Source organism: Carassius gibelio, chromosome A13 (genome assembly GCF_023724105.1).
Source record: "Carassius gibelio isolate Cgi1373 ecotype wild population from Czech Republic chromosome A13, carGib1.2-hapl.c, whole genome shotgun sequence".
NCBI classification, from domain to species: domain Eukaryota; kingdom Metazoa; phylum Chordata; class Actinopteri; order Cypriniformes; family Cyprinidae; genus Carassius; species Carassius gibelio.
Window position 1 is genome coordinate 27,411,901 of NC_068383.1, and position 22,120 is coordinate 27,434,020.

At 37.5% G+C, this 22,120-nt stretch overlaps 1 protein-coding gene across 1 annotated transcript in view; it reads right to left on the bottom strand.

Moving 5' to 3' along the window:
- Window positions 1-15,144, bottom strand: part of LOC128026726 (leucine-rich repeat-containing protein 1-like) — a 29,945-nt gene extending 14,801 nt beyond the window's left edge. Inside the window, exons 1-4 of the mRNA XM_052613993.1 lie at window positions 14,484-15,144; window positions 4,041-4,158; window positions 2,483-2,561; window positions 1,605-1,694 (exon numbers count right to left, since the gene is read on the bottom strand). Of these exons, the coding sequence (XP_052469953.1) occupies window positions 1,605-1,694; window positions 2,483-2,561; window positions 4,041-4,158; window positions 14,484-14,642 (446 nt within the window). The 5' untranslated portion in view covers window positions 14,643-15,144. The remainder of the gene's footprint in view (window positions 1-1,604; window positions 1,695-2,482; window positions 2,562-4,040; window positions 4,159-14,483) is intronic.
- Window positions 15,145-22,120: the final 6,976 nt, after the last annotated feature.

Genomic DNA, 22,120 nt, shown 5'->3' on the forward strand with positions numbered 1-22,120 from the left:
AAAAAAAAGAGGATTAGTTTTCAAGGCAGCAGCGAATGGAGTATTTCAGTCTTTGAATTCTGCAGTAATAACTGTCTGCAATCACTCGTAGTGTCTCATTACTGCACATTAATGTTTTCATTTGCTAATCGAAAAAATGATCAACCAAATGTACATATGTGTGACTGAGCTGACTATAGTATGCTGACTGAGAGGATGCAATGAGGAGAGATGTCAGCTAAAAGATCACAAGAACCCTCTGGAATTGAGCTCTATACTAATATCTGCTCATTGAGAAAACATCTCTGCCTCACTGAGCCAGATAAACCAGCGACATTTCCTCTTTCAGGCATTATGCTTGTGTTTAAGGTAAGGCAAGTACAAATTCATCCACAATTCTCTTAATGCCCTCATATATTTTACTTTCTTTTACAGGCAGTACAACAAATACTACCATGAAAAAAAAGTGCCATTGCATTTTTATTTTTAGTATAATGAAAATAATGCCAATGCAAAGAAAGAAAGAAAAATATCCTTCGTTTCCTTTAAGTAAACTGTAATATCTTACTTCTTTAATAGTAATTATAATATTGATCACATATTTGATAATGTGTCAAATCACAAAAACAAATATTACAAAAATACTGAATACTGGAGCAGAAATGTGGAGACATTTTTGCATTTTTATTAACATTTAGTGTGTGATTAAAACAACCATAATCGACATACAGAAATCATTTCATCACACCAGCAACAGTGAAAGATGAACATCAGACTAGTAAAGGTTCGAGACAAACAACACTTAAATACTGTCAAGATGTTTAACAGTAGTTAGTCTCCCAGTCGATTAACTTCTCACTGGTCATGAACAGACTAGCCTTGCCATGTCATGAATTTACATTATTTTTCTAGGAACTTTCTAAAGGTTCAGATTGCAAAAGACTGCCATAGAGCTGTGAGATAGAGGGCCGACAGGCACGGAAGAGGAAATTACACAGGAAATGAAGAAAGCTGTGGAAAAGAAAACAAAAAAGGTACCCAGACGTTTCCCAGATTTCAATCTGAAAGAAGTCCAAGTTACTGCAGAGACAATGGTGAGAGGTGATATGAACATCCACTGGAATAACAGGCCGAGCCACTCACATGAACGCTGGACTGTTTTTAGGAAACACTGTCATTCTGGAGACAAACTGCGTCATGGAGTACTCACCAGAAACCTCTGACTGTGAGTCAAAAATCTCCCTGAGGATAAATGCTATTACCAAAATCTGAAAATGTGAAATCAATCGTCTGAAATTAGACTACTGGTTTTAGTTGTTCTGATATCGTATCAAGTCATGGGATAATTAGTCGATTACTGCAGCCATCTCAGCTGCTCATGAGTGTCCTACAACAGCAACACAGAGAAGACAGACTTCACAGCTACGGTGGATAAAGGGAATCAAGTCAGCCCAGTTTCCAACTGTAATCTACTGATCACAAGATCATCTGAGAATGTCGTCATAGATCAAACCCTGCTGATATCACAAGACAACGTATCCCTCTAAATACTGCAAACAAAAAGCAGACTATCTGGTCTACATACAAAAACTAACTGGGAAAACAAGAGGAGAAAAAACACTTACTTTCCAATGTTTTCTGGAAGTACTTGTAAAGCAATGTCATTGATGGAAAGGCATGTTAAATTGCGTAATTCTGTAAAGCTTTCTGGCAACCTGAAACAAAACAAAAACAAACATATAACTCACAGTTGGCACAGGGAAAGACAAGAGAATTACTGCGAAAGTGCTCTGGCGGACAGGTGAACGAACAGATAGAGGAGTGAATCATGAACATGGTCATGCCAGCAAAACATGATCACTCACTATTGAACCAAACAAATCATTGCTAACAAGATAGTTGTGCCAGTAAACTAAAGCTACACCATATGGTTGTGCGATACAAAACAACCAGAGAATACAGAAGCACTCAAGCACTGCTTAACATGCAGCAAAATGGGGGAACAAATTGGCAAAGTGGGCCAAAGTGGATCCAGTGCTAATGCATAACGCATGACCTGTCAAGCACAACACAGCTATTAGGATATCGTCAATAAATCGCAGAGATGCTGTCAACGTATCTGTGCTGTAATAGACATGCAATTAAGACATGCCAGTGTAGTCTACTCAGAATTTCAAATAGATAAAGTACATATGCTTCTCTTTGATTAAAAAAAGTACTTAACTTCACTACAAACTAATAACAAAAATGAGGATAACTACAGAAGCAAATTTAAGTGGGATATATTTTTAATTATACTACAAACTATAAATATTTATCTCACAAAACATTATAATTAGGGCAACAGCAGCAAAGCTGAACAAAACTGTAGTTAATTTAGATAATCTGAAAACAGCAGTACTTTAGTAAATATTTGACTGGTTTTCAGCATTTCTTCATTATAAAACGTGTCAGCAATTATACAGGATCAGAACATCACACAAAAGCTGAAATGCACAATTACCTTGTCAAAGGATTTCCACTAAAATCTGCTACTTGGAGGGTTTTACAATATGAAATGCTCTCAGGGAGTTCCATAATGTCTGTGAGAGAGAGAAAAAAAAAAACAGAAGAAACAGATTTAATCCACGTACAACAATAAAACCCTTGCTCTTGTCGAAATGATGGGTTCAAACATATGCCTATATTAAGATGCTTTCCTTTGACCACATTTTAAGCTAGCATAGCATGCGTCCATTACAGAAACATGCAAGATGGCATTAAAAGTCTAAAAGTGCTATGCATTTTTATACTAGCAGAGCGCTGCGTTGTCAGTGTAATGTTAATGCAACCCTCAGCTGGAATCAGCTGTGAGTTGAGTATTCTTCAAGGAAGGAGTGCTATAGAGGTCATGGTTCCGGATGGATTTTTCCCATAGGAACTGCGATTTAAAGATGTCTACCATATATAATAGTGATATTACAGAGTATTCTGAGAGTAGAGGGAAATTTGCACTGCGTCACTGGAGCGCCCGGGCCACTTAAGTGTTCTTCTGCAGCAATTTCCTTATCGTGATTCTCTGATTGCTGAACATTTCCGGATAATTCCGTTTTTCAACCAGGAATTCCACTGTTAAACATGATTAATTTAAAATTCAGTTGAAGTAAAGCTGGCTGATGGTTTCAACAAAAGCATGCATCACTGATTAACAACATCGTAGCTCCCAGTACGTTTGTCTTTATTAAGTTAATGTTCAAAATCAAATGCCATACGAAGAAATTTAATTACATTTATACTTGTAGAATATGAAGCATTTGTTGCTGTAAATCCTTTACAGGTTCCATTTCAGATGCTTCTATACAAGATACCAAGCTATGTAGAAAGCAAGGTAGCATACAGGGGTTTGGAACAAAGCCAGTATTTCAATCATTTATGTGCTTGCCATAAAAATGGTGCTTTAACTAAGAGAGATCAGAGTTCAACTTTAATATGATGTCCATTTATAAGGGAGGAACCATGGCAAGACAGTGTGTAAACACAAAAAGAGCATAAACCATGAAATGAAAACTGAAAAGTCATTTACAGTAGGCTATACATGCTCACGACTACAAACCAGAATGCATTTCTTTCTTCTATATCAGAGTCCAAACAACATTCAACCCACTTTAAATATATGGCACAATTTATGCAAAATAACTTCTATACTGTATAGAAGAAGAAATAAAGTCCAAAAAATGTAGAAAGAGATGCAGGAGATTAAATGGGGACATATTTTTATTTTTTTTTTTAATATCACTTTAAGAAAGATACATGCCACACAAACCATGAAATCTACTTTTAAAAATGCCACTTAATTAAAAACAGTAAAAATAGCTGAAACAATAACTGAAATGTGCGCGTGGAGATTCTGCGATCCAGGCTGGGGATAACTGTGAAGGATGCTGAAATGTATGTAATTGTGGAGCACAAAAACCCAGCTTCTGGAATAAGCGTGTGGGAAGAACAAGACACGGGAGGCCAAAGTCTCTCACAGACAAGTAAAGTAATTAAACAGTGGTCTGATAAACCAAAGGGCTTCTTACCATTTCGAGAGATGTCTAGCTCTACGAGCTGGTTGAAGTTAGCAATATCTCCCGGCAGCCGCTGGATCTCATTGTCACTAAGGCCAAGTATTCTCAGCTTAGTCAAATTGAAAAATGGCTGAAAGAGAGTAAGAAACACCAATTAATTGCTACTGCAGTTTGAATAAGTATATGTATAATACATATTTTGCCAATGCAGTTATTCCTTACATACAAAAAAGCACAGTAAATACTGCTGAAAACGTAACGAAAGTACACTAATATGCCAATTCCAAACATAGTGTTACGGAGGATTATGGGTAATTCTGAGGCTGTACTGATTCACAGTACTGATTTTGAGTACCATGACTGACGAGAGGAAAAAAACAGCACAGTCAGAGAGACAGCAGAGCCCAAAACAAACAAACATCTCTTCAGCTGTGATTGTTAGAGCCTCACCGTTATGTTTTTTTTTTTTTTTTTTTTTTGGGGGGGGGGTGATACCAATATTAGGTAGTAAAAAATGCTGATATAAATATATCATCCAATATTCTTTGTGTTTATTATAGTACAATACAGGGGTGCTCCGACAGTATTTTTGAGGCCCATCACTGATCACAGATAGCAGTATCTGCCGATCCGATCACAGATACTGATCTTTTTAAAGCCTTCATTTTCTCATGTAGAATTAATTATAGTGTAGTATTTTTTTATTTGTTATGAGGGGTAGAGGGGCACCATTTTTTCAAAAATATATATTAATCTCACCTAAAACAATGATCATGAACAGTATTTTTGTTATTACAATTATGTGATTGTTGCACAATACACCATACAGCTCTCTTATAGTGCAGACACAATGCATTTTAAAGCCATCTTCATTTTGAAAGCGAGCGCATGGTGATTCATTCAAGCCTTTTGTGAAATTAGGTCATGTTTTCTCCCTTTTTCTCCAAACCGCGAGAAACGCCAGTCTCCCTTTTTTGCAGAATGCGATATATCCGCTCAACCAATCACAGCACACCATTCCATGCACCCTAGACAGTAATGGCGGCGCTTTGAATACACCCGTCATCCTAGTTTTCCTCATTTACTTTGTACTTTGTGAACAACAAACAAGGACTGCATTATAAATCTCATGTGATTGTCATGCACACGATTAATCAGGAAAAGCCAGTTCTGTGATTAATAGTACCGGTAAATCTCCATCACGTTCTTTCAGATGGAAATTATTCAGATGCATTTAATACACAGAGCCGTAGATCACTGACCAGCTGTCTTATAATGTTCATTAGATGAATAACATTCATTTATGAATGCGATATTGCGTAGCTTATCGTAGCTTAGTGTTAGTGTTTTTATTAATGCCATTTATGTTTTTGGACAGCACATAGCTCTGTTCAACTAAATGAATGTAACTTGGTAAAGACGAATGCACTTTTGGAAGTTGAATGAAAGTAAAATATCATTCTGGAATTTCTGTGTTCTAATGTGATGTTGTTCATGTTCTTGTTCATGATTACATCTTATTTTATTGCTGTAATTAATTTATAGCATTAAGAAGATGACCCGATGAATTCATTTTGGAAGCGATGACTGATTTTTAGTCCAGTGGCTGTATATAAGATAAGTATTGACCAAGTTCATATGTGGATCAGCTTTGTTGTGCGTTTTCATCAGTTTCGATATGAAAAATAGCTTTTCAAAGGATATACTGCATTTTGAGAAGAAAAAAAAGTGTCATGGATTTATCAATTAAAAATCTCCCTCATGTCATTCCAATCCTGATGTGTATAAGTTTCTTGTATTTCCTCAGGAAATACAATAGGAGAATGTTCAAGCTGCTCTTTTCTATAAAACTAAAATGGATGATGATTTACACTGCCGAACCAAAGTTATACAACTGCTTTGTGTGAGGAACCGAAAAAGTGTGGATTGTGTCTACAGACTGGTTACACTACAATGTTTATCATTGCCTTACAGTTTAATTCATCAGAGACCAGTTGACTCCATCACTGTACCTGCTGGCTTTAGGTCTCTAGAGAGGACGTGAACACACAGGAATGGCTATTCATGCCAAACAGCAAAACTGAATGGAGCAGTATGCAATGCACGCTTATTACGATAATAAAGGTAATCTGCATGAGTAGCAGAGACACAGTGTTCCTCTCAATGATCGGTCAGCCAGTCTTCACATAATGCCTTATGAGTTCACTGATTTGGAGTTTTTGTATGGAAATAATCAAACATAACCAGAGAATCAGAAAGACAATAATACAACGGTCATCTGACGCATGCAAAATCGCTAGCTTGATGTCCCGGGGCTATTGTGTTTTTCAGTCAGGCTACCAAAATGCATCACCACTCCTGCGGTTCCTTCAAAACTAGGTAGTATCAAACTTAAGGCCATAAAAAGTTTTAAATATGTTAAATGGTATAATAAATGTCTTAATTATAATTTCAAGAGGTCTTACAGTTGCGGACAGAAAGACAAGAGCCGCTATAAGGCTGGATTAAACTTCAAAAAGCAATGATGTCATTGAATAAATATGAGAGCTGCATGTTTCAAGTGAAAACGCAGTGCAGATGTCTTCATTTGACTGTATCTGAAGGGAACCGACTGTCCTCAGACAGTCCTTGGCATTTTTATTTCATTTGACCAATAATTCCTGATAAAGCAGCATTTATGAGAGCAGAGCTGCTATGTGTACAGCCGTTACCGGGCAAACCACAATATTTCAGCGCTCCTAAAGTGCCACCTCACAGTAGAGAATGGATTTGCACTTCCAACAAGCCTTTTTTGCTGTTCATGGTTAAATCAATGCAAATAACAACTCATGTATTTAAGCAGCAAACACATGGAGTTGTAAATGAGAAAGAAGTTAATTTGTCTTCTTAAAATCTAAATTAAGACATCAATCTTTATACTGTTTAAACTGACATCATAATTTATATGCTTGATTTATCCCTTTTCATAAAAATGGTTTTAGGGCTGAAATGCTGTTGTATAAGATTTTTGTTTTTGTGAAAACCTGTATCTGAAATGTAAATCATGTAATTTTATGTCTCAATACTGTATGTTATCATAGAAATTGTCCAACATCACTCATACAGAGTTCATTTTACTTGTGCAGCCAGGGGTGTGGTATATCATACAGTCCAGGATAATACATTTTACATGATTAGAAAAAGTGTCATATCACGATATCAGTGATATAGTGACCCGATGACGTATGGTGAAAATATGTTCCCTAGCACTCACAACAACAAAACAAACCCAACAGGTGTGTAGAAGCAAGCGCTTCAATGAGAGTAAATCACTCGCATATGCGACTAAATCTTCACTCTGGGAGACTAAATGACGTCTAATATTAGCCAATGGCTAATAAATTCTCAGATTTTACTCTCCAGTGTGAGATTTGGAGGCTAAGTTTAGCAAGTATATATTATCACTCGCTGAACACTCTGTTCTGAGTGCTTCAGAGTTCCACTCTCCGTCAGATGATCTGCGCAGTTCTTCAGTTCATCTGAACAAATGTGCAACGTACCTGTGTTTGACGTACCGTAAACTCTAGTGTGAAGGTGCATGACTTGCCGTTGCTTTGTTTCAAACACATGCATAGAGAGAGAGAGAGAGAGAGAATTGACACGGTACATGTAAACGATATTGTTTATTGTATTTTCCTGTGAAAATTAGGGCTGGGCGATATATCTAACGATATGATTATGCGCACAGTCATTAAATCCGATTCTGTGATTACCGCTAAATCGCCATCACTTGCTTTAAAATGGAGCAGCATTGAATAGACAGAGCCGTAGATCACCGACAAGCTACACAATATCGCGTTTATTATCGAAGGCGATTCATCTTGAATAATGAACGCGATATTGCATAGCTTGTAGGGATGCATCGATCCGATACTCGGGATCTGTATCGGTTCCGATCCAGGCATTTTCTGCGAATCGGGTATCTGACATGAGACCTATCTGTCCAAGGTGTCCTTAGAGGGTTGATGACATCAAAGTATCTTCTAGAGCATATTCGAGCACACACTCATGGAGAGAGGGGTCGGGGCTGGTGGTTTCATCCGACTTCCTGACGCCAGCGTAAAAAGACGTCATGAAAGCTTATCAATTGCAAGTGTTTTAAGCCTTGCCAATTTAAACATTCAAAACGGTTTAAAGCATTCAAACAGAAGCAGAAAAACTCAACAGAGTTTTGAGCAAACGGAGAGCTGTGCAAATAGCGAGCTCTTCATCGTTTCCTCCCGTGCCTGAACGAACTAATAGACCTCGCCAGTTTAAACATACAAGCACAAAAAGACATGAAAGGCTTAATTCAGCAGCCGCACGGTTGTTCGGTGCGTACCATGTGCATGCAGAAGGCCGCGTCTACAACTCTTAAACACCAAACTGAGTTTTGTCTCTTTTTGCTCTTGAAAAGACAAATACATAAAAAATTGTCACCTTGAAAGTATCCTCGAAAAAATGGTCATTTATGTCTTAAGTGCAAGTAAACATTAGGGAAAGAAATGGAGTGTTACTCTTAAAGTGTCCGCTCCTAATTTACTAGCTGCTGTCAGTGTCCTTAATGATAATCCAAGAAATGAAATTGGAGAAAACCACTCACTGCTCTTTACTGAATTACTTTGTACACTCAAAAAATGACTCTTTGGCTGAGCATGATTCTTTCATGGACAGTGGTTCCACATGTTTGTACAATGTTATTTGGACATGAATAAATCAAGTTATAAGGACATGTCTACTTTTAGTTGAGTTTACTCAGTTTGCTTTAGTTCATCCTACATGAAATATCTGAGTAGAGATAATAAGTTTACATCATGTAGAACCACTGTCCATGCAAGTTTAGCCAAAGTGTTATAAAAACATTAGCAAGCAAGATATAACTTTTCTTTACACATGATGTTAGTTGTTTGCAGCTTAAGGATGTTACTATGTGTACATCATGCACTAGCACTCTCATTAAAGCTTCTTTTTTTTTAATTAAGTATTTTAGACTTTCTTTTAACCAGGTCCTCAACCCAACCACAAGCTCCACACTTCACCACAATGGTAACTCGCACAAAATACACCAATATAAAGTCTTATAAAATGCCCACATAATAGAGCATTAGACAAGAAAAAATATCCTTATCACATTTTACTAAAAACTGCATAAAATAACACTTTATTTCAACATTTCTCTCCCCTTATCCAGTCCTGTGCAAAGCATGGTGGGAAGTGTAAAACTTATTTTGAGGTACTTGATTGAAACATGTTCTTTCAAAATGAAAATTTTGTTAAACCAACGAGTGACAGTTTTAAGTCAGATTAACATGACACAATCATGTTCAAATGAAAAATAGCCAGAATGGCATTAATTCAACATGAATTGTTCAGGTAAAGTGAACAAAACTGAAAAATCATTTTTTTGTGTGTGTGTGTAATTTTAACAATCTATATTTATTTATACAGTAAAGACTATGTAATGATATTTACATTTGATTATTCAGTTTCTGTACCTGGACACCTACAAACGTGAAAAATCTTAAACTTTGGTTTAATTTGTATATTTGTGCTATATACACAATTTCGGAGCCCCACAAACCCCAGCTAGGGCCCTGTAGAGCGATCGGTCTGCTTCAAGTCAAACACACAGCTGCTGCTGTCATCTTATGACACTAGATTCACACTTCAGATTAGTAGTGTGTGTCATCGATGACAGTAGCTCACTGGAAAATACCCTTCATTGTGTTTGCACTAATAAATGCTGCTGACTGCCAGCTGCAATCACCAATTAAACGTTGTTTCATGTTTATATTTTATATATATATATATATATATATATATATATATATATATATATATATATATATATATATATATATATATATCATAAATATTGTTATCACTGATATTTTTGAAATATCGTGATATCATTTTGAGGCTATATCGCCCACCACTATGTGCAACTCTTAAAATGGGTCATAAATTGCCTAAAACATTTTTTACATTCTTTACATACCCTGTAAATAGTGAAAGAAATTCCTTCCTTCATTTTTGTTGACCTTTGTGTATAAAACATATTTTGATTGACATTTAAAAGTGCTATCAGATTTTCTATATTGGTCTAGTTATATTAAGTACCTCCCTGAAGAGCTACCAAGGATGTTTTAAGTTTGCAAGCCCTGTGACATTTGTGTACATTAACTCATGCACCCTCCAACTGGATTTATTTATATTTGTGTGTGTGTATTTTGTATTTTTTTGTAATTTGATGTTTGTTTTAATCTGTCTGAATGTATGATTTAATAAAAAAATGATCAAAAACTGTGATAACGGTGATTTATTGAATCTTTTGTAAAGATGAATTACTTCAGTATGTGAAGTAGACAAAACTGTCTCTGTCATTCACACGTCCCACTTCACTTTCAACAGCAGTCTTTTTAAGTATACAGCACTACTTTTGATTGATTAAAAAAAGTTGCCAAATTCCATTCAAGAAAAATCTATATTTACAGCTAGATTCCATGATTCTTTCTGTCCATGTTTTCCACCATAGCCTAGGGTCCTATTACCCCCAGTCTGAACTATTCAACTGCACTTGACCTCATACACCTGCAGGAACCAGGCTAACCAAGTTATGAATGGAATTAAATAACATGAAAACTATGCTAGAATAACAAACAGGCCATTATCAAATAGAGAAGAACAGAAACGCTGCTCTTCTTGTTTCCAATCCCTCTTCTCCCTCTCTAATCAAAACGTTAGTGCTGCACAGGAAGAGAAAGTTGTCTAGACAATACTATAGACACACAGAAACTTCCCAGAGTGCAACAGGTATGGCACACAATAGACTCGGAAGTTCACACCACATTCATCTCAATACTTCCTTTGCGATGGCTGCTATTGTTTATAAAAGGTGTCTGATGAAACTAGAAATCTACAAGAGCAAAGAACCATCACGACACTGGCGTGTTATCAGACAGGCGGACCACTCAACCTGTTCTTCCTGTTAACCAGCCCGTCCTCCACCCTTCAGCAAATACAAGTTTACATTAACCTTTTTAAGCCCTCTGTCAATATTTGTAGCCTGACTGGATTCAAATACAGTTAAACACAAAGTTAACACAACAGATCCACAAGGTCAAAATAATCTAAATTGCAAAAAAATCACAGAGATATTTTTAATGATGACATCTATTTTCTTATATTAGAAATTATTAAATGACCTCAACATTTTCAAAATGAAACTTTGGGTCAACATTTCATTAAAGTAGAAGCTTATGTTAGGGTTAGCCGTCGAATATCATCCGAAACAGTTTACTTGCCAACTATATAGTAGGTGAAAAAAAATACTAATAATAGAAAAAGAGTAGTATGTTTGAATTCATGTTATTCATAAAACAGTAGGCAGAAAGCAAAGTTTTTTAGGCCAATCTGACAATATTGTGTAACTGACAATATAACTTAAAAATAAATAAAAATAAAAATAACTGACAACATCAACTTATAATGATTTTAATACAGCAGCAATAATTTTAATCTACACCAGGTGAAAGCGTGCACCATTTAAAAAAAAAAAAAATTATGTAGTGACAAATTCAGCTTCAAACACAATGACATTATTATCGCAGACAATACCTATCTCACACCCTTACACTCAAACCCTTTAACATTAAAAATGCTTTGCAGTGCTTTCTGAGAGCGCGGTGACTGGTATCAGGTCCCTCAGATCCAAGCGGTCTCTGTCTCTGACCAACAGCCTCTGGTTCCCCCACACACATCTTTCATTACCATTAACTCTCCTCACAGCATTCCTCACATTTTAGGCCAAACAAGTAGTCTCAGATTCCAGAAAACGTCTATGATAAGAGATTTCACACACAAACTGATGAGAAACAGGCTTTAAGATGCATGTTCTCAAGCTCAGTCTAAACCGCACACTTTTGGCGTATAACCCAGCAGTCACACTGGGCACACATGGTACAAAGGAGAGGAAAAAATCATTTTATCTAAATTAATGTCTAAAAAAAATATAAAAAAGACTGTGATAAGATGTGATACTGCACCCACATCACACCCCCACCCCCCCCCAAAAAAAAAATTTCCCATATGGCCCACCCCAAGCTGCTTTTATAAGGAACTGGATAAATGTGTCAAAATGTTCACATTTAATTTCCATCTGTTTCTCACAGAAAACTATAGTGCGCCTACAGAAGACTTGGGATACAGCACATGCATTGTGTGGACTACTTTATTAAACTTTTATGGTTTCTTAAATCTTCATGCTTGAGTGAAAGCTTTATTTTTCATATGCCCAGAAAAGAGCAGCCAGAACATTATTCAAAAGCTCCTATTTTTGTAAACACCATGAAAGCAAGGAAATGAACACAGAATGGTTATGAACTGTGCACAACTAAAGTAAAACTAAAAGTAGTTTCCATTAAATGTATTAATTGGACAATAGATGTCTCAGCTACTAAAAAAAAATCAAAGATGAACATGCTCAGACATGAATAACTGAATTTAATAGTTGACATAGCTTCTTACAATAAGTGGTTAAAAACCGGAATGCACTCGGTTCAAGCACTCAGCCCTTGAGGGGAAAGCCTGATACACGGCCAATTTACTGGCGTTTCATGTTTCCACATGTTCATAATAAAACAGCTTCAACGTTTTTTATATCCCAGCAAAGATTTATACAAAAAATGTGGAGACCAATGCTATTAATAGGATAGAAATCTTTTATTTATACATTTTGATATGTATTTCTTAGGAATAAAATAAATAAATAAACTGGTCACCTTCAGGCCTGACACTTAATCTATTTAAGTTTTATAAAAAAATAAATAAATAAATAAAAAAAAATAGTTTAATTACGAATGTAATTTCACCTGGTTCACAGTGGTTGACCTTGTTTTTCTTTGGCTTCTTGTGTGAAAAACTTCATTTTACATTAAATTTTTGACTAGATGTCTGATTTCAAAGACACTTTTGATTAAAGTATCCTGGAATTCACTAAAATAGGATTATCCTTAGACGGGTGTAGGATAGGATGGTCCTGGATGCACTGTGGTCACTGGGCACAGCACTTGAATGCATCTGTGATCTGGAAGATTTAATTCATTAAATGCCAGAACATCACTGCAAGCAATGCTGGTGGTCAGTCCATCAGCACTGTGTGCAGGATTTACTGCTGTACACGCACTGGGAGCAAAGCAAACGTGTGCTCTTCACAAACCCGCTGACACCGTTATAAAAGCCCTCCACTGCTCACTGTTCTGACAGAGTTCTTCTTCAATATCACTGTGGTAAAGGTTACACAAGGAAAAGGCTTTTTAAATGGATGCACAGCAGCGAGAGGGAGAGGAAGCTGTCCTGTGTCAGTAATGCATCATGGTTAGGAGGAGCCTTTAAATCAGCATTAGCCTGAAAAGTTTCCGCTAGTCTTCTCCTCCACACATTCGTTCTCCTGAAGGTGCTCTCTGTTGCTTCATGCATGGGTCTGTGCTCTGAATGGTCGCTAAAAGGCAAAAGTGGCTACAGTTGTACTACAGTTGAAGATTGTAAAAAAAACAAAATATAATTAAAAAAAAAAATTAAAAAAAGAAGCAGAAGCAGTTGTATATGGCCCATTCATGTCATATCGCATACTAATGCAGTTCACAATTTCACAATTAAGCGTTTTGTTCGTGGTGACGGTTCATAGATAATTTCATGTGGGTTTGAACCTTTCATTTCTCTGTCCAAATATTTAACCACTACACCAGGAAGAGCCCACTGTTACCTGCCATTGTCACAATGTTTTTCTCAACCACATTTCGCCGAGTTCTAGTGCTCTCTACCATCTGCACAATGACACTGGTTGTGTTTCAAATACCAGTGAGTTTCCCAACTAGAATACACTTTAGGGAGTCACAGGTTCATAAAACATAGCACTTTAGTGTCACAGGAGTGTTATGGGTACAGCTCGGTCTACAAAAAGGATTCAGATTCTGACTAGGCCTATAGGCTACTACTAACAAAGCTGAAAGACGACCGAAACTGCAAAGAAATCTAAACATGTCTATCATGCAGCCTCGTATTATGAAGTTTGACCAGAAACGCTGCTGAATGGAAGTATGCCTATGATACCTGCTGCTGATTTTGTAAAACACCTGATGGCCAAAACTGCTGCTGACTCGGAGTATGTCTATATGATACCTAAAAATAATGAATGACTTCCAACGCGCCTACGATATCCCACAATGCACCTTTGATGCCCCAAACTTCTGAACGACTATTAGTCTCAACTTTACTGCCTCAAACTGCTGCTGACTTGAAGCGCGCCTCGGCACAAATGCTGAAGCAGCAGAGCGAGAATTAGGTTTTGAGACGCGGCCCATGACGCTTCTCATTCATTAAGTTGAGAAGAGTCTTTTCAAACAACAATGGTCCCAGTACATGCTGGCTTCTTCTTACCTTGGGCAAATCCCGGAGCTGGTTGGCGTCCAGTAAAAGCTCTTCCAAACTCGCTCTGCAGCGATAGATCTCATCCGGGACGAAGAGCAGCGAGCAGTGGCGCTTATCGATCGACTCGATGTGACGGTTGCACCGCCACAGGGGGATACAGTTAAACATCACGGGATGGCGATCCTAGCCCTAGATAAATCCGTTCTGCTGGAAAAGTTGCCACAGCAATCCAAACTAAAACACACAAGCGGGAGATACTAGGAACAGTGAAAGAGCGCCAAAGCAACTAGTGTCGGATACAAATATATCGATCCCCAACGCAAATGTATCGCGCACTGAAACATGGAATAAAAACGTCGCGCTCCACTTCTGCTTTGATCCCTGGAGTTTTTCCTTCCGCTTTTTCACCTTTCTCGCAACATCTTTACTGTAAGGATGATAAATGTCCCGTATCTTTCTTTGTAAGCGGTCACATGTCTGTTTCGTTGCGTTTATTTCGTGTTTTTCTTATCCCGGAGTTTATTTCCTCCTCCGTCCAGTTTCTGACCCGGAACATTCACTCCCTCATTCCAGGTTGACGTCACGAATCCCAGCGGCTCCTCCCTTTTTTCTGTCGCTCGCTCCCTCCCTGCACACAAACAATAACACACTGAACTACAGAAACTGCACTTCCTCTAACACACCTGCGTCCCCTTGAAATAGTTTGCGAAATTCAACAAGTGTTTTTTTTTTATTATTATTATTATTATTATTATTATTATTATTATTATTATTATTATTATTATTATTATTATTATTATTATTCATATCGTCCATCGTATCTCTCTGTCTATCACAAAACTTGATAATCTATGTTACCCAGTATGATTTAAGAATATAGTCCAAAGATCAGATTTGCAGCTGTGTAATGTAACAGGTTATATTTTTGCTCTTTCTTTATATTTGACATTTGGTAAAGTTATTGGGAAATTATTTAAAACAACAAAGCATAGATTAACTTCTTATTATACGTTTATCATTATTATTAACCCTCAAGCATCCATTGGGACAAATGTGGGCAAAACCATTTTTATTTTGACAATATAGGATATCTTAAATATTAAAATGGCACAAATTAATTTTGTACCCTTACAGGACAGCAATTTAGCTACTGCTAAGAGTAAATAATTAAAACATTTAATCCACGATCTTGCTTTAATATTGTTTATTTAACTACAGAAACAACGACGTCCACCATTGTAAAATGTCAAAATTCAGTAATCATTTGCTTACTAATTTGTATGCAACTTAGAAAGCACTTCTTTCAAAAAAATTTTTTGTAGTGGTACCTTGGGAACGTTCTCTGCTCTAGAGTTATAACATGAACAGAGTTGTGCCAAGATGACAGATGATGGCTCAAATTGGCAAAAATTTAAAAGGAGACATTTTACTCACTTGGTATTATTGTTTTTACTGAACAGCCATTTTAAAACATTACACATTTTTCAGTCTACATATTTTTTATATAAGAACTAGATATTTGAAATGACAACCTTCCCATGTGTCTAACATCATACTGCCCATTCCTCAATCTAACTGAGGCATTATTTCCCACCTAGCAATAGAACGTATGTGATTGAAATCCATATTAGCAACACTTCCTGAGGCAATACACACAGCCGGTAATGACATCTCGGCAAAGATTTGTCATTCAGACAATATCAGCGGAAATTATGTGGCCACATCCAAATGATCTACCACAAAACATCTGATCCCACCGCACTTCCATGCAATCTACATGTATGATTCAATTCACAATTCCTGGATTTATTAAATTTTTAAGTACATCTCACATTTTCTGCCCGTAGCTTATATTAACAATTTTCATAACATAAGTACATCATTTACTTGGGTATTTAGACATTTCACTCAGAGAGTTAATTCACTCATGTATATCTGACAAAATTATCTTTAGTGACACTGTTTACAATGTGTGTAACATGTTTCACTGGCTATGATTTGGACTGGATAGTGGGTTTTTGAGAGTGAGAGCTGTGTGTGCAGATACTGTTTTGGCCTTTGTTTTTAATATTTTAAGAATGTGAATGAACATTTTGCTATAGTATGGGTGTATTTAGTTTGGTGGTAACAACGTGTTCAATTACAGTTATCAAATAGTGTAATCCTGGAAAGTGTAAGGGCTTATATGTTCACTGCAAACAAAGGGTTTTTAATTAACATTTAGCCATCTAGATTGGTTTCTTGAAGAATATCCATACTTTTTGCAAAGGAAAAAAATATGTATATAGTGCCTTTTTTTTCTTGATCACACTTTATTTTATGGTCCAAATCTCACTGTTAATAAACCATTCACTATGATTTTTGCCTCAGTAAACTCTTAATTTGTTGCTTATTAATAGTTAGTAAAGTAAATGGTTAGTAAGGTAAACATTTGTACAGTGACATTTGTACTGGCCATCATAGAGATTTGATCAAATATTTTGCTGATTTTCTGTCTGAGTTAGTGTTGGTTGCAGATAAAGTCTTAATTGTTCGTGATTTTAATATCCATACTACTAATAAAAAAATGCATTGGAATTCTGAACTCCATTGGGGTTAGAGTGTTAGGTGGGAGATAGAGGACCAAAAGGCGAGATTCTCAATCGCACACTTTAATGAAAATGAGAAACAGTCATAGAATCAATGGGAAACATAAATCCACTCCGGAAACTGAGGTTTCAGTCAAACAGAATTCTTCGCTTGTAAACCCTGAGCATTAACAGAAAAGTAGCAGAGAAACTAAATACTGGGATACGGGATGTGCGGCAGCCACGCCAGGTTCAGTAGAAGATCCCAATAGAGAATGCAGGAAGAAATAGCAGTAAGAATCAGGGGAAAAGAGGGAACAGGTTAGAGGAAGGTGATGGTGTAGTGAAAGAGTGTGTATGATGACTACAAGAGGGGACAGAGAAAGAGGAACCCGGATCATGACATAGAGAACATGTCAGGGCCTACTCATTGTCATAATCATACATTAGATTTAATACTGTCTCATGAAATTGATGTTAAAAGATCATTATCTAGTCTCATGTATACTCCATATCAGTGGTGTAGTGGAGGGTGTATGCAGGTATACGATGAATACCTACTCCTTTTTCTGTCAGCTTTCTGTATACCCACTTCAAAATCCCCTATGGTGCCCTATGATGAGTCATGTCTAGAATTATTATTTTCAGCATGTATTTGGCTTAAAAGCATGAGTGTTTTATAATGGACGCTGCTGAAGCCTGAAGGTCTTTTTTTTTTTTTTTTTTTTTTTTGATCACACTTTATTTTCAGAGATGTATAAAGTACTAGAGACCCATACTTGAGTAAAAGTACAAGTGCTCTATCAAAAAAGTGACTTGAGTAGAAGTTGAAGTGCTCTTTAAGCACCACACTTAAGTAGAAGTACTAAAGTATTCAACATTTTTTGTACTTAAGTATTGCAAGTAGTCTATTTTAAAATTTACTACTCAAGTACTGAAAGTAAAAGTAGAAGTATTGTGTTATGTAGCTATTAAAGAAAGTAGTCAAAAGTTTGAACATATTGTTTTTACTATTTCAAATGATTAACCTAAAGGACAATCACAAATCCTGTGACTGTAACTTTTTGTAAACAAAAAACGGTTACTAGGGTTAGTTAGCCCAATTTGCAAAATTATGTCATTAATAACTTACCCTCATGTTGTTTCAAACCCGTAAGACATCAGAGGGTCATTTAGAATTTTTTGAAGCATCGAAAATACATTTTGGTCCAAAAATAGCAAAGACTACGACTTTATTCAGCATTGTCTTCTCTTCCGTGTCTGTTGTAAGACAGTTCAAAACAAAGCAGTTTGTGATATCCGGTTCGCGAACGAATCATTCGATGTAACCGGATCTTTTTGAAACAGTTCACCAAATCGAACTGAATTGTTTTAAACGGTTCGCGTCTCCAATACGCATTAATCCACAGATGAATTAAGCTGTTAACTTGTTTAATGTGTCTGACACTCCCACTGAGTTAAAACAAACCAATATCCCGGAGTAATTAATTGAATCAAACAGTACACTGACTGAACTGCTGTGAAGAGAGAACTGAAGATGAACACCGAGCCGAGCCAGATAATGACTCGTTCACGAGTCAAGAACCGTTTCTGTCAGACGCGTCCGATTCGTGAACCGAGGAGCTGATGATACTGCGCATGTGTGATTTAACGTGAAGCAAACCGACACACAGGGCGTCTAAACCAAACTGATTCTTTTGGTGATTGATTCTGAACTGATTCTGTGTTAATGTTATGAGCCCAGGTGCAGTCAACGCCAATGACGCCATTGCGTCGAGCGCAAAAGAATCGGTGAACTGTTTTCTTCAACTGGTTTATTGAATCGAACTGTCAGAAAGAACTAACAGTACTGGTCATCCGAGAACCGATGCATGCGGTTCTTGACTCGTGAACGAGTCATTATCTGGCTCGGCTCGGTGTTCATTTCTCTCTTCACAGAAGTTCAGTCAGCATGCACATTCTTCTTAATCGCTTGATTCGCTCAATGATGTGCCAGCTTCATCAAACCTGCCATCTACAGTTCTGGCAGTGGTTTGTAATGGAATGATTCGTAACATTTTTATAATTGTAACGAGTATATCGGAGTAAAAGTATTAAACTCAGCAAAAATATGTACTGAAGTAAAAGTGGAAGTAGGAGAAAAAAATAATACTCTAGTAAAGTACAGATACCGCCTTTTAGTACTTAAGTACAGTACTGAAGTAGTTCTACTTCGTTACTATACATCTCTGGGTATGAGGGATGTAGGTGTTTAATAATTGCCCGTCATTGTATGCCATGGGAGAAACAGAAGTAGGCTGCACAGTTCTGGATATATTTATCACATTTTACATTTTTTGGTATCAAAAAGAGATCATGATCCTTCTACAAATAAATAAACAAAATATCTTGTCTACTAGAGGTTAAAAATGTTAATTGTTGCAGTCTATGTAATTTTTTACATTTTAGTTATTTATTGCAAAATTTTGTGGCTAATATTAATATCATGAACCTTACTCCGTGAAGTCAAGTAGCAGAAGTTACATTAAGTGAAAATGTGCAAATAATACTGGCCCATTTTGGGGTGAACTAAATATGCAAGACTAGTCTTACGTCACAGTTTATAACACAGGCCATTCATACTTTGTTGGGCCGAGACTCTTTTCTAGCACTTTAGATATGGTTGCTCTAAGGAGGAGGAAAACAGTCTGACACCATGGTATAATGAGAACACTCATGCCTTAAAGAGAGCAGCCCAGAGAATGGAGCACAGATGGAAGGAAAAAAAACTAGAGGTATTTTGTATTGCATGGCAGGAAAGTACTTCTACTTCTAGAAAAGCTCTAAAAACGCCTAGATCTGCTTACTTTTAATCTGTTTAAATAGACTGTTATGAAGCTTCTTATTAAAAAAACACAACTTGATCATAGAGAATTAGATAATTACAGACTAATTTTATACAAAAATACTAGAATAGGCAGTACCCTCTCAGCTATGTTCCTTGTTAGAGATAAATATTATCTGTGATGATTTCCAGTCAGGATTTAGACCATATCCTTAGTACTGAGACTGATCTCATAAGAATTAGAAATGACCTGCTCTTATCATCCGATCTTGATTGTATCTCTTTGTTAGTGCTACCGGATCTTAATGCTGATTTTGGAACTATCGACCACAACATTCTTTTCCATAGACTACAAAATTAGGCTGGCATTAGTGGAATTGCATTGGCATGGTACAAATCATACTTATCTGGCTGTCATCAATTCACAGCATTGAATGAAGTAGTATCATATCAATCACAAGTACAATATGTAATACCATAATGCTCAGTACTAGGATAGTTGCTTTTTGGAATTTACATGTTACCCTTGGGAGATATCTAGAAATGTGGTGTTAGCTTTCACAGTGATGTTGATGATACTCCGCTCTATATTTCTTAATACTTGAGTGAGCTCATATCGCATTATATTCTTTCATGTCCGCTGTGATATCAAAATTCTGGCAATTTTATAATATCTAGAATATCAAAATCAACTGCGGGTGGCAGATCCTTTTCCTATTTAGTACCCAAACTCTAGAACAATCTACCTAAAATTGTTCGGGAGGAAGACACACTTTGTCAGTTTATATCTAGATTAAAGACCAATCTCTTTAACCTGGCATACACTATCACATTTCTATAATTCAAATCCGTTAAAGGATTATTAGAATGAGTATTTCCTCTAAGCCATGGCCACACACGTCTTATATTTGTCACAGTCTTCTGTCTTTCTGTCACTGTCTTCTGTGAGTGTTGTGTTTATTTGGTGCCATGTGCTCTCTCCTTTCCTTTTCTTACCCCGCCCACCTTGTCACCTCATTACTGTTTAGTTGCTCCACCTGTGTTTCTCCCTTGCTCCCGGACTCATTACCTGGTTCACTCTGCACACCTGTTCAATTACTCACACACACAGCTGTTCCCCATTTGTTCACTAGTATATAGTTTGGCTCACACACCACTCTGCCTGCCTGGATTATTGTATGTCAGTTGTATCACGTATGTTTCTAGTGCTTGTGTTATTTCGGCCCTTCAAGTCCCTTATGCCATTCTGGCACCCCGACGAGACGCTGGAGGATTACATCAACCTGGCTCTGCAGTTGAGCGGCTCAGCCGTTAGGGTGGAGTTAGCTGCAGAGCCGGCTCAAGGTTCTCTCGAGGCGACAGTCCAGGAGTCAGCAGAGGCCTCGTCGGCTGCACCCAGTGCCTCACACCTGTTCCTGGAGCGTCACGGGCTGATGCGCTGCATGCAGGATTCACAGTTAATGTCGGTGCGAGCAGCGTGGTCGGCTCGCAGGACTCACAAGGTGGTGGAGCCTGCTGATGTTCCCTCTGAGGCAGTGGGGCTGACTGCTAGCTTTCACAAAGCCGCAGATTCCACTCAGGATTTCTCCGAGGCGTCGTCGTCCACTCACGATGTCCCGATGACTTTCCAGAGTTGAGTCAGGTTCGGGTTGACCCTCCAGAGTCGAGTCAGGTGCTCATGGACCCTCCAGAGTCAAGTCAGGTGCTCATGGTCCCTCCAGAGTCAGGGCTAATCACCATTGACCTTCCAGAGTCAGGGCTAGTCACCGTTGACCTTCCAGAGTCAGGGCTAGTTACCGTTGACCTTTCAGAGTCAAGTCAAGTCACTGGTGAGCTTCAAGGACAGAGTCAAGTCACCGGTGAGCTTCAAGGACAGAGTCAAGTCACCGGTGATCTTCAAGGACTGAGTCAAGTCACCGGTGATCTTCATGAACAAAGGCAAGTCACCACTGATCTTCATGAGCAAATACAAGTCACCAATGATCTTCATGTACAAATACAAGTCACCAATGATCTTCATGTACAAATACAAGTCACCAATGATCTTCATGTACAAATGCAAGTCACCAAGAATCTTCATGAACAGTGTTGGGTCAGCACCGATCTTCTGGAGTCCAGTATGTACACCATGGGATTGCCAGATTGTCTTCCTCCTGTTGGTTGGACCACACGGTTGTGGTGGTCTTCTGCTCCGCCCTGGGGAGCGTTTGCCCTGACCACACGGTTGTGGTGGTCTTCTGCTCCGCCCTGGAGGG